This window comes from Trichomycterus rosablanca, chromosome 2, assembly GCF_030014385.1.
Source record: "Trichomycterus rosablanca isolate fTriRos1 chromosome 2, fTriRos1.hap1, whole genome shotgun sequence".
NCBI classification, from domain to species: domain Eukaryota; kingdom Metazoa; phylum Chordata; class Actinopteri; order Siluriformes; family Trichomycteridae; genus Trichomycterus; species Trichomycterus rosablanca.
In genome coordinates this window covers 58,614,127-58,628,053 of record NC_085989.1, presented here as the reverse complement: position 1 = coordinate 58,628,053, position 13,927 = coordinate 58,614,127, and the positions used below count along the sequence as shown (strand labels likewise).

At 40.9% G+C, this 13,927-nt stretch overlaps 1 protein-coding gene and 1 pseudogene across 1 annotated transcript; one reads left to right on the top strand and one right to left on the bottom strand.

Annotated features, from left to right (window-relative positions):
* Window positions 1-13,927, bottom strand: part of LOC134302895 (uncharacterized) — a 657,104-nt pseudogene that overhangs the window by 88,276 nt on the left and 554,901 nt on the right.
* LOC134336155 (zinc finger protein 658B-like) lies at window positions 3,110-11,981 on the top strand (the record flags this gene model as incomplete). Its single annotated transcript, XM_063018854.1, has 3 exons — window positions 3,110-3,962; window positions 7,667-7,673; window positions 10,714-11,981. Coding segments are annotated over 3 exons (1,926 nt in total), but the record flags the coding sequence as incomplete, so codon positions are not given.

Genomic DNA, 13,927 nt, shown 5'->3' with positions numbered 1-13,927 from the left:
GTGATGTTTTAATTCTCTTGAATCTTTATGATTTCCAGTGTTTCACTGATCAACTTCATTTGATGCTGTAACAGACTCCAAAAAAGTCAGGACAGGGCGTGTTATCCCCTGTGTTCCATCAGCATTCCTATTAATTCCACTTTTTAATGTGTGGGGAACTGAGAACACTAATTGTTGCAGTTGTGCGAGTTGAATTTTTCTTGCTCGATACGAGATTCAGCTGCTCAACAGTCCGTGCTCGCCGTCGTGACTTACAGTACTGTGACAGTATACTGTCTGAGCAATTGAGGGTTAAGAGCCTTGCTCAAGGGCCCAACGGTGGCAACCTGGCAGTGATGAAGCTTGAACCAGTGACCTTTTGATTACTAGTCCAGTACCTAAACCACTAGGCTACAAACTGCCCTCAACATTTTCAACAGGAGACAGATCTGGACTGCAGGCAGGCCAGTCAGGCACACGCACTCTGTCTACGAAGCCACACCGTTGTAGTGCGTACAGAATCACACATTTTACAAAATGTCCCAAATTTTCTGAAATTAATAAACGTAAAATGATTGTAATTGTTCTTGTTCTGATGTAAGGGGTGGAGATGGGAACATGCAGCCACATCAGTACTTCAGTGTAGAAGCTTCCGTAATTTTGTCTAAAATTATTTAGTTATTCAGTCTGGATTTATAAATCTAGTCTCTTTAAATCAGTTTGAATTGATTTAGTGAGTCAGTCTGAATGAATTGAGGTTTTGATTGTTTTAGTAAGTCGGTTTGGATTGAATTAGGTTGAAGTAACTTGGTCTGGATTGTTCAACTCCAGTTAGTCATGATCTTCTCTAGGCTGGATTATTCATCAGGGTTTAATCTACAGAGTTTGTTACAGGATGAACCACAACATTAACACAGCAACAATATTTTATTATATAATAAATACAGGGTTGGTGAATATGATTTAGTGTAAGTGATTAAATATAGTTAATTATAATGAAGAGCACCGCGACCTTGATTAGGATTAATAAAGCTGAATGAATGTGGCGTTAATATCGGTTCTCACACACATATCGGTCCCAGTAGGGGCGCTAAAAAACCTGAACGTTGTAGATCAAAGCCCTCAGTTCAAACAACAAGAAGAAGAATCAGAAGCTGCAGCAGCTGATGTGTTTGTACTAAAGTGAATCATCTGTAGGTAAAATAATAATTATTTTTTATTACACTTCAACTATGAACTACATTCTAATTAATAATCAAACAAGAATTTATAATAAAATATCGCTGGGTGTATATAAGAAGCTGTAACTTCTCGTTGAAGCACACAAACTGCTAGCGGCTTCGCAAACTGTTAGCATCACACATGATTCAGTACTGATGAACCGATTCAATTGAACCGATCCAGCTAAATGAATCAATCGATCAGAACGGATTCGGTTTATCCATTATTAAACGTAGTTTAAACAAGTTCTTTTAGCTTTGTTTACATGTTGTTTATCCGTTTATTTATCAGATGTTTAGTGATGGAGTCAGTAGAAGAGGAACACGCCGCTCCTGTAGATCTACAACATGAAGGATTCCAGATAAAAATAATAAAGGAGGAGGAAGATGAAGATGATGATTTATTTTGTAAGTAAATATGGAGCAATATGACACACTTTTTTCCAAACAGTGTGGTACAGTATAGTATGGTACAGTATAGTTAGTACTGGAGTCACTAATCAGTAGAAATAATAAGAGAATGTGGATAGTGGGATTAGAACCTGTACTGTACCGTACTGTCCTGTGCTGATACACTCCAGTCTGGATTTAAGCTTTTAAATATGACTAGGATTTATTTGTGATTGGAAAACCAAACCCACAACCTTCAGTTTCCTCCAGTTGTTGTTCTTCTAATATTTATGGAATTTCAGGTGAAGGATCCATAATCCCTGTGGAACTCGTCCCTTCTGAGGAAGGGGACCAACAGGATGGAGGTTTCCAGATGAAGCCTGTGAAGAAGGAAGAACCTGAAGATGAACTCAGTAAGTCATTTTTTCTTGAGCACAATAACATCTTTTATTTAGTTTTAATGTGTAGCTGAATGTGTAGCTGAATGTGTGGCATGATGGCTCGGTGGGTAGCACTGTCGCCTCACAGCAAGAAGGTCCTGGGTTCGATCCCCAGGTGGGGCGGTCTGGGTCCTTTCTGTGTGGAGTTTGCATGTTCTCCCCTTGTCTGCGTGGGTTTCCTCCGGGAGCTCCAGTTTCCTCCCGCAGTCCAAAAACATGCAGTCAGGTTAATTGGAGATACTAAACTGCCCTATAGGTAAATGGGTGTGTGTCCCGTATTACAACTGGAGTGATGTGCTCTGTTCTCTTCGTCTTCTGAATGAGATGGAACTGTTTTACTCTTTTATAGGGAGTCAGTTAAGAGACCATTACAATAGTCCACCCTACAGGAGATAAAAGCATGAATGAGCTTCTCTAGATCTTGTTGGGACATCAGACCATTGATTCTAGATAAATTTTTAAGATGATAGAAGGCTGTTCTGGTGATGGTTTTAATATGGCTGGTGAAAATGAGTCTATTAGAACACCAAGATTTCGGACTTGGTCCAACCTGTCCAGCAGTATTCTATGATCTATGGTGTCAAAGGCTGCACTAAGATCCAGTAAAACCAGAACTGATATTTTACCCAATCAGTTTTTACAGAGTTAAAATGGTCCTAAAAAATAAGCTGTAGATAAATGTATTTTATTATTTATAATGTTATAAATGTATTTTATTATTTATAATGTTATAAATGTATTTTATTATTTATAATGTTATAAATGTAGTTTATTATTTATAATGTTATAAATGTATTTTATTATTTATAATGTTATAAATGTATTTTATTATTTTCTTCTTTAGAACTGAACAAGGATTTCTCCTGCTCCTCGTGTCCACGTTCCTCTACAACCCAAAATCACCTCCACAATCACATCAAGAGCTGCAACCATGATAAATATGATGCGCTGGTGAAGATTAAGACTGAACATGAGGATCTGACGCCCACCAGAAGCTCCAGTAATCAGCAAACGTCCTCTGGTACTGTCAGCATTAACACCTCTCTCAGTCACACACAGGAAGAAGGAAACGTCTGCTCACAGTGTGGGAAGAGCTTCAGGTTCCTGAGTGGTCTCAAAGTACACCAGCGCATTCACACTGGGGAGAAACCGTATCAGTGCTCACAGTGTGGGAAGAGCTTTAATGACCAAAGTCATCTCAAAGTTCACCAGCGCATTCACACCGGAGAGAAACCATATCAGTGCTCACAGTGTGAGAAGAGTTTTAATCGCCAGAGTCATCTCAAAGTACACCAGCGCATTCACACTGGAGAGAAACCGTATCAGTGCTCACAGTGTGAGAAGAGTTTTAATCGCCAGAGTTATCTCAAAATACATCAGCGCATTCACACTGGAGAGAAACCGTATCAGTGCTCACAGTGTGGGAAGAGTTTCAATTATCAGAGTAATTACAAAATGCACCAGCGCATTCACACTGGAGAGAAACCATATCAGTGCTCACAGTGTGAGAAGAGTTTTACTTATCAGAGTGATCTCAAAACACACCAGCACATTCATACCGGAGAGAAACCCTATCAGTGCTCAGAGTGTGGAAAGAGTTTTAATAAACAGATTCATCTCAAAGAACACCAGCGCATTCACACCGGAGAGAAACCGTATCAGTGCTCACAGTGTGAAAAGAGTTTTAATAGACAGAGTGAGTTCAAAATACACCAGCGTATTCACACTGGAGAGAAACCATATCAGTGCTCACAATGTGGGAAGAGTTTTGATCGATGGAGTAATCTTAAAAATCACCAGCGCATTCACACTGGGGAGAAACCGTATCAGTGCTCACAGTGTGGGAAGAGTTTTAATCAACAGAGTAATCTTAAAATACACCAGCGCATTCACACCGGAGAGAGACCGTATCAGTGCTCAGAGTGTGGAAAGAGTTTTAATGGGCTGACCGTTTTCAAAATACACCAGCGCATTCACACAGGAGAGAAATCGCATTAGTGCTCGCAGTGTAGAAACCGTTTCGCTCATGTATCAGGGGTAACACAGGACACAGGATGAGGGGATCAAAACAGAAAGAGTTATTTTAATACCCGAAAAGGTGTGAGTTAGTGTGTGTTAATATTAACTGATGATGATTTTCCTACACGTCCACTTACATTTTAAAATGTTAAAATTCATCTTCAATGTTCATCTTTAATCTAAAAGTTTGTTTCTTTTAAAAACTTGATTTTTATACTGATTTTACATTAAATATGCAATAGTAATGTTGCAGGTTTATAGTGAATTAATATGATGATAGTGGTTATTAATTTCCTATAAATATTTAATGTCGTTGTATTTTATAAATGTTAATGATTTGCTGTCATCACCTCTCTGTGAATGTGGCCACAAAATAAATAAATAAAATTGTTTATTCACTTTAAACTGTTGTATATAATTGTGGGAGGAATCCTGACTGTTAGAGGTGCTAAAACTACCATAACTACCTCTACTACAGTATAGAAAACTGAATCCCAGAAACATGGAGAGAAGCAACAGTCATCATCATTTCCAAATGTCCTGGTAAAAGACACAAGGATCCAAACAGCTACCACCCTATAGCACAGACGAGGATGGTAAACCATTGGTTAGTTTGTGTCCAGTTAGTTATGACCTCCTACCTGGAAGAGCTTTCCTACAGGGCATCTTGATCCCCTTTTTGCCCTCTCTCAACTGGTGTACCTCAAGGCTCTGTACTTGGTGCTCTTACATTTAAATTTTTTGGCATTTAGCAGACGCTCTTATCCAGAGCGACTCACAGAAGAGCTTCCATAGTAAACATTTCATTACTCTAGTTTAAGTAAACACCAGTCCAAGAACACAAATCTGCTCAAACCTGTTAGAACGAAAGTGTTTTTTAATTGAAATGAAAAGAAATAAATAAGAGTGTTAGTAAGTAAGTACAAGTCAGCTTAAGTGTTTAGTAAAGAGGTGATGAAGGTTTTTAATCGTTTTTTAAAGACTGCAAGAGACTCATTCCAGTACAGAGAAGAGCCTTGATGCTTGTCTTCCTCTAGTCCTGGGTGGAGGATCAACTCTTCTATTCTCTGTTTACACCCACTCTCTCAGGAAGGTCATATCCCCCCATGGCTTCTCTTACCACTCCTATACAGATATACAAGTCTTGTGTGATTCATGTAATTATCTTTATTATTATCCGTGTTTTGGATTAATCATGATCCATGAATGAATGAATAAATGAGGATGGCACAGTGACTTGATGGGTAGCACTGTCGCCTCACAGCAGTAAGGTCCTAAATTTGATTTCCAGGTGAATCAGTCCGAGTCCTTTCTGTGTTCAGTATTTCCCGTGTCTGCTCTAATTTCCTCCAACAGTCTAAGTACATGCACTCAGGTTAACTGGAGATCTACAGGAGTTGGAATTTGGTCACCTGTGTGGTGTTTCTTTGCTGAGGAAATTCGTAGTAGTACACACAATACACATAATAGTACAGATAATTACACATGTATGACATGTAACATAGAACATATTTAACAGACCCGACAGCACACGGATTGTTAACCAGTATTTACCAACATTCACCCAAGAGAACAACTGTGGTTAAGAAGTGTTACAGCTCTGGGGGAAAAGCTGTTAGCATGTCTGGGTGTGTTTGCTTTTATTGTCCTGAGTCTTCTGCCAGATGGAAGAGTTTAAAAAAAGGTGATGTCCAGGATGAGAGGGGTCTGCTGTAATTTTGCCAGCGCGCTTCAACATGTCCTGAAGCGTTGGCAGACTACATCCAATGATCCTCTCCGCTGTCCTGATTATACGCTGGAGTTTGGCTCGTTCTTGTGATGTGGAGGAACCAAACCAAATGGTCCACAAAGTTAAATCAGTTCATCTGGACACAAGTTTGTTGTAGAGATACGTTTCGTCACTCTATCCGAATGACTTCTTCAGTCTGAGCTGGTGTTGAATACCCCCGACCTTATATGCAATTGATTTGCATAACGACCGATCACCACTCATTGCATAACAATGGAACTGGTGATCAGGTCCATATGAAATTCACAATGACCATTAATTACAATGGTCATGTGTGTCTTTCACACATGATTGGGGTAAAGCTCCAATTACGGCATTGTATGATGGTGAGAGATGTGAGAGATTACATCTCTCACCATCATACAACGCCGTAATTGGAGCTTTACCCCAATCATGAGTGAAAGACACACATGACCATTGTAATTAATAGAGACAGACCAGTACGTAGGGTAAGACACTCTACAGTTAGAGCAAAGTGGGTGATTTTGCCATAGAACGAGCTGTGCTGTATTTGGACAACTGTTCATGTGTCCAAATAAACATCAAAGCTAGTCATCACAACACGGTCATCATGAACATCTTAGAAGCATATTACTCACAAAAAGATTCAAACATATTTAAATCTTACAGTGTAAATGTGTGTGTCCGCCTCGTGAGGGACTGGCGACCTGTCCAGGGTGTTTCCTACCTTTTGCCTAGTGAACTGGACCCACAGCAACCCTGAGTCAGTTCTCACACTGCTCACACCAGTAGGGGCGCTAATAAACCTGAAGGTTGTAGCTCAACCATCTCAATTTAAACAACAAGAAGCAGAAGCTTCAGCAGCTGATGTGTTTGCACTAAAGTGAATCATCTGTAGGTAAAATATTTATTTATTACACTTAAATTATTAACTACATTCTAATTAATAATAAAACTAGAATTTATAATAAAACACCACTGTAAGGTTTTGAGGAGCTTAGGCTGCTAGCTATTCCGCTAACTGTTAGCATCACACATGATTCAGTACTGATGAACCGACTCATTTGAACCGATCCAGCAAAATAAATCAATTGATCGGAACTGATTCGGTTTGTTCATTATTAAACGTTAACATTTTTATACAAACGCGTCAAGTTATTTTAGCTTTGTTTACATGTTGTTTATCCATTTATCAGATGTTTAGTGATGGAGTCAGTAGAAGAGGAACACGCCGCTCCTGTAGATCTACAACATGAAGGATTCCAGATAAAAATAATAAAAAAGGAGGAAGATGAAGATGATACTTACTTCTGTAAGTAAATATGAGGCAATATGCCACTTTTCCACCAGACAGTGTGGTACAGTACAGTGTGATTAGTGATTGGAGTCATCAATTAGTGGAAATAATAAGGGAATGTGGATTGTGGGATTAGAACCTGTGCTGTACCGTACTGTCTAGTCTGGATTTAAGTTTTTAATCCAACTAGGATGTATTTGTAATTGGAAAACCAAACCCACAACCTTCAGTTTCCTCCAGTTGCTGAGTTTCTTATTTACATATTGATGGAATTTCAGATGAAGGATCCATAATTCCTGTGGAACTTGTCAGCTCTGAGGAAGACCTCTCCCCAAAAGACCAACAGTGTGGAGGTTTCCAGGTGGAGCTGGTGAAGAAGGAGGAACCCAAAGATAAAGATGAACTTAGTAAGGCATTTTTCTTGAGCACAATAACATCTTTTATTTGGTATTTGTTAGAACATCAAGTTCTTTTTAAAGAAAAATCTGCTCAGATCTTCTACTCCAGTGTTATTCGCTGAATATGAGAAAAGCGTTTAAACCATTGTCAGTATCAAAATCACAGCTGTCAGTATTCTTGTCCCGCAGACTGTGGGTTGTGTGTTTTGGGCACCACTTAAGACATGCATGTATCCACTGAGGCTGTGACTCTATCAAAACCCCAGTCAGTGGGTGGTCAGCTTCTCCAACCTTCCTAAGATTTAAAAAACTTCACCAACACTAAATCACCAGGCTGATATGGGTTATCTGGTGGAATAGGCAGAGAGACAAAAATGTTAGCATGTATAGTAGACAATTTTTTAACCAACGCCGCTGCATAATCACAGGTCAGCATGTCCAGGTCACCTGCAGAAAAAACTTTGTTAGTTACTTAGTTTGTTAGTTAGTTAGTTTGATAGTTTCCTTCACCAACAGACAAGACAATGGTTTGCCAAAAATGACCTCATTCTAATTTCAGCCCACACAGCAGGTAACAAATCAACTCCATTTTTACCTAAAATGCCTATTAACCTGCAGATATTTACATAACTTCTGAGTAACCTTAGAAGTGAATGAAGTATCTAGGTCACTATCAAAGCACAGAGGAAGACCATATCTGGGAAAGATTTCCTGTGCTAATATCACATCACAGTCTCAGCTTTTTTCGTAGCAGTGGGAAAGGCTTCAACCCATTTGGAAAATCTATCCACAATGACAAGTAAATACCGTCCACAAGATGGCATGTGCGTAAAGTCAACTTGCAAAGCTGTAAAAGGCTGTTCTGGTGGTAGAGAATCATGTTTACCGCCCGTGGTTGTATTGTGCTTAAAAGCAAAGACGTAGATGAACTCACTTTTCGAATGCAAGACTGATGTGTAAATAGCCCTACTACACCCCTCTTTGACACGTAACACTCCATTAAAGTGCTGCATGAGGAATGGCATAACAGAGGAAGGTAATGCAATACGCGAGTTACAATTACGAATAATGCTATCAGAGCCAGGAGAGCAGTTATGTTTGGCCCAAAAGGCCAAGTCATTTTGTGAAAAAAACCGGGTAACCGCATCAGCAAAAGGAAAGGAGAGATTGTCTGCAACCAGCAGACCGTGAGCAAGCCTGTTTTGACTGTAGCATCAGCTAGAGCGTTGCTTTTTGCAATTTCAGAATTGGACTCTTAACTTTGACAATTGGCAGAAACCAATCCTCATTCCGACCATATTTTCCCAAAATCAGGGCAGCACGGTGGCTCAGTGGGTAGCACTGTCACCTCACAGCAAGAAGGTCCTGGGTTTGATCCCCAGGTGGAGCGGTTCAGGTCCTTCCTCTGTGGAGTTCTCCCCCATGTTCTCCCCGTGTTTGCGTGGGTTTCCTCCAGAAGCTCCGGTTTCCTCCCACAGTCCAAAGACGTGCAGTCAGATTAATTGGAGATACTAAATTGTCCATGACTGTGTTTGACATTAAACTTGTGAATTGATGAATCTTGTGCAATGAGTAACTACCTGTCCTGTCATGAATGTAACAAAAGAATGTAAAACATGACATTAAAATCCTAGTAAATAAATAAATACATTTCCCAAGATCATGTGCAACCCCATACACATACTTTAAGTCTGTGTAAATGGTCTTAGCCTGCCCAAAGAAAAAAAAAACAAGTTCAGCTGCCTGTGCAGATTTGTAAGGGACAGATAAGGCCGCAACTACAATATTTGGTAATTGACATACAGCATATCCACAGAGGAGGGTGGAGTCATTTGATTTGGAAAATGAACCATCCACAAAGATGTGTATCCCCTCTTGCAGAAGAGTGGCCTAATCCTAAAAGATTCATGAATAAGATTGAGATTGCCCGCATTCTCCACCATTTGTTAGAACATCAAGTTGCTCGGATCTTTTTTCTTTTTTTTCTTTTACTCCGGTGTCATTGCTGAATATGAGAAAAGCGGTCCTGAAAATTTTGAGTTCGCACGGGAAGTACTCATCACACACAGACAGTCAGAGTAAAACCTCCAGTTTATTCTATGAAACTGGCTAGTATATATAGCTGGTGTGGTGGGGGCATAAAACTTGTTTACACAGGTGCTGTGGTTGACTGTTGCTGGGATGTGTAACTTTGTTGAACACAGCGGTCAGAGTAAGGACAAGTGACCAAATGTTTATGGACACCTTATTATTCTATCTAACAGTATTTATGTGTAGCTGAACTTCTTGTAGCATTTTTGTGACTTAGTGTTTGCTCCAGGAATTTAAATTGTATCACTAGTCCTACTAACACCACTACTACTATTACCACCACCAGTACTACCACCACCACCACTGGTAATACTACTACCACCACATCCACCATCACTACCATGCTTCTGATGAGATGGCGGATGGTGTCCTGGGGGATGTCCTCCCAGGCTTGGATCCGGGCATCAGTTAGCTCCTGGACAGTAATCGTCCAGGAACTGCCTAAACACTTTGGCCGCATGAGGCCGGGCATTGTCCTGCACCTGGTGAAACCCAGGGCCCACTGCACCAGCATAAGGTCTGACAATGGCTCTGAGGATTTCATCTCGGTACCTAACAGCATTCAGGGTACCGTTGGCTATCACGTGGAGGTTCGTGCGACCCTCCACTTTGTATGGCTGTGGCAGTGCTCCTCCTGTTCCTCCTCGCACAAAGGAGCAGATACCGGTCCTGCTGCTGGGTTGATGCCCTTCTGCAGCACTGTCCTTCTCTCCTCGTGTAACGGCCTGTGTCCTGGTATCTCCTCCATGCTCTTGAGACTCGTATGGAGGTGCCATCCTGGAGGAGCTGGACTACCTGTGCAACCTGAAAGGGCTGCAGGTACTGCCTCATACTACCAGTAGTGACTATGTATTTTATTATTTTCTGTTTCAGAACTAAACAAGGATTTCTCCTGCTCCTCGTGTCCACGTTCCTCTACAACCCAAAATCACCTCCACAATCACATCAAGAGCTGCAACCATGATAAATATGATGCGCTGGTGAAGATTAAGACTGAACATGAGGATCTGACGCCCACCAGAAGCTCCAGTAATCAGCAAACGTCCTCTGGTACTGTCAGCATTAACACCTCTCTCAGTCACACACAGAAAGAAGGAAACGTCTGCTCACAGTGTGGGAAGAGCTTCAGGTTCCTGAGTGGTCTCAAAGTACACCAGCGCATTCACACTGGTGAGAAACCATATCAGTGCTCACAGTGTGGGAAAAGTTTTAATGAGCAAAGTCATCTCAAAATACACCAGCGCATTCACACTGGAGAGAAACCGTATCCGTGCTCACAGTGTGGGAAGAGTTTTATTCGCCAGAGTTATCTCAAAGAACACCAGCACATTCACACTGGAGAGAAACCGTATCAGTGCTCACAGTGTGAGAAGAGTTTTAATCGCCAGAGTGCTCTCAAAATACACCAGCGCATTCACACTGGTGAGAAACCGTATCAGTGCTCAGAGTGTGGAAAGAGTTTTAGTTATCAGAATAATTTCAAAATACATCAGCGCATTCACACTGGAGAGAAACCATATCAGTGCTCACAGTGTGAGAAGAGTTTTACTTATCAGAGTGATTTCAAAATACACCAGCGCATTCACACTGGAGGGAAACCATATCAGTGCTCACAGTGTGGGAAGGGTTTTATTAAACAGATTCATCTCAAAGAACACCAGCGCATTCACACCGGAGAAAAACCGTATCAGTGTTCACAATGCGGAAAGAGTTTTAATCATCAGGGTGCTCTCAAAATACACCAGCGCATTCACACCGGAGAGAAACCATATCAGTGTTCACTGTGTGGAAATAGTTTTAGTAGACAGAGTGAGCTCAAAATACACCAGCACATTCACACTGGAGAGAAACCGTATCAGTGTTCACAATGTGGGAAGAGTTTTGATCGATTTAGTAATCTTAAAATACACCAGCGCATTCACACTGGAGAGAAACCCTATCAGTGCTCACAATGTGGTAAGAGTTTTACTCAACAGAGTAATCTTAAAACCCATCAGCGCATTCACACTGGAGAGAAACCCTATCAGTGCTCACAGTGTGGGAAAAGTTTTAATGGACTGAGTGTTTTTAAAGTACACCAGCGCGTTCACACAGGAGAGAAACCATATCACTGCTCACAGTGTGGGAACAGTTTTAATCGCCGGAGTCATCTCAAAAAACATCAGTGCATTCCCACTGGAGAGAAATCGCATTAGTGCTCACAGTGTGGGAATTGCTTTGCTCATGTATCAGCCCTTAAACATAACTTTTTACACTGATTTTTGCATGTTTGCATTACATATACAAGAGTAATGTTAAAGTTTATAGTTATTTAATATGATTGTAGTGGTAAAAAAAATGAAGATGTCATTGTATTTTATAAATGTTAATGATTTGTTTGTATTAGTTCTCTATGAATGTGGCTACAAAATTAATAAACACTTCAAGCTGTTGTAAGTAATTGTGGGAAGATTCCTGATTGTAAGAGGTGCTGATTTATTATAAAACCACTGATTAAATTAGATACTGTGAGTTTGAACCACATCTAAATCAAGTCCGTAGTTTGCAGGCAACAGTTCCTCTTCACAAGTAGCGACCCTCCTATACCCTCTTTTTACATTTTATTCAAGCCAGGAGAAACATCTGGATACACACTACACGACCTAACCCTCCAAGCATTCCACTGTTACAGAACATTGATCCAAATGTTGCCACAATTCTATCCAGCCATCAAACTCTAATAAATTATACCCTTATAGGTTTATGCAATTATTATGCATCTTGAGTGAGCCAACCACTTTTTTTTTATCTCATTATTGACATTTTCAGCATTTGAAAGTATACAATCTAAGCAGTTGAGGGTGAAGGGCCTTGCTCAAAGGCCCAACATTGGCAACCTGTTAGTGGTGAGGCTTGAACCAGTGACCTTCTGATTACTGGACCAGTAACTTTACCCACTGGGCTACAGCTGCCCTTTATTATTGACTCCTTTACCAATTTTACCCATGCTACAACCTCTCTTTTTAAACGTTCAACTCCGCCATAACAACCGGGTCAGATAGGTAGGTAGGTAGGTAGGTAGGTAGGTAGGTAGGTAGGTAGGTAGGTAGGTAGGTAGGTAGGTAGGTGTAGGTAGGTAGGTAGGTAGGTAGGTAGGTAGAACTTTATTAATCCTGAGGGAAATTGTTCCGTTACAGCAGCAGAAACACAGAACTCTACACATATTGCACAACCATAAGGGATACACAGGGGAGCTGCTATATACCAGTATGGAGTAAGTAATAATAATAATAATATGCAACAACAAATTAGGAGTTTAGAAAATAAAGTGACATCAGTGTATAAGTGGTGTAAGTTCTAAGAAAAACAACATTATCCAACCAAGTAATCTAGCTTAACTCCAGTGGCCGAGCCAGCCTTCCTAATTAGTTTATTAAGTCTCTTTGAGGCGCTGGTTGTGATGCCATTGCCCCAGCAGGAAACAGCGTAGAAAAGAGCACTGGCTACAACCGACTGGTAGAAAGTCCACAGCAGGGGCATGCACACACCAAAGGACTGAAGTTTCCTCAGAAAATAAAAACGACTCTGGCCCTTCTTGTATACGGTGTCCGTGTTAGCAGTCCACTCCAGCCTGTCATCCAAGTGCACTCCCAGGTATTTGTAGCTCCTCACTACTTCAACATCCATACCATCGATGGAGACCGGAAGCAGAGGAGGCTTGGACCTCCTGAAATCAATCACCATCTCTTTGGTCTTGTCGATGTAGCTGGTTCATGTTGGGTAATAAACAGTTTTTTAGCAACTGCTCAGTAATTCTGAAATGACATGATAGGAATGGAAAAATAGGTAAAGAACCAAATAAAAATCAACCGTACATTCAATAGTTTTTATAACATCAGTGTAACACAAACATTGGTTACATGGGTTAAGAGTACAACGAAATTCTTACTTGCGTATCACAGCTTGTTTGGAAGCTGGGGTCAGAGCGCAGGGTCAGCCATCGTACGGCGCCCTGGAGCAGAGAGGGTTAAGGGCCTTGCTCAAGGGCCCAAAGTTGGCTGCATGGCAGAGCTGGGATTCAAACTCTCAACATTTTAGTTGATAGTCCAAAGCTCTACTCAGTAGGCTACCATTGTCCATTTTGAGGTTTCCCATGTAAGCAGGGGGTTACATAGTTACAGTATACAGTCTGAGCAATTAAGGGTTAAGGGCCTTGCTCAAGGGCCCAGCAGCAGCAACCTGGCAGTGGTGGGGCTTGAACCAGTGACCTTCTGGTTACTAGTCCAGTACCTTAACCACTAGGCTATGGCTTGCCCTTGTTGGGTTGTGGCTTGAACCACAGCACACAGCAAAATGTTTCATTA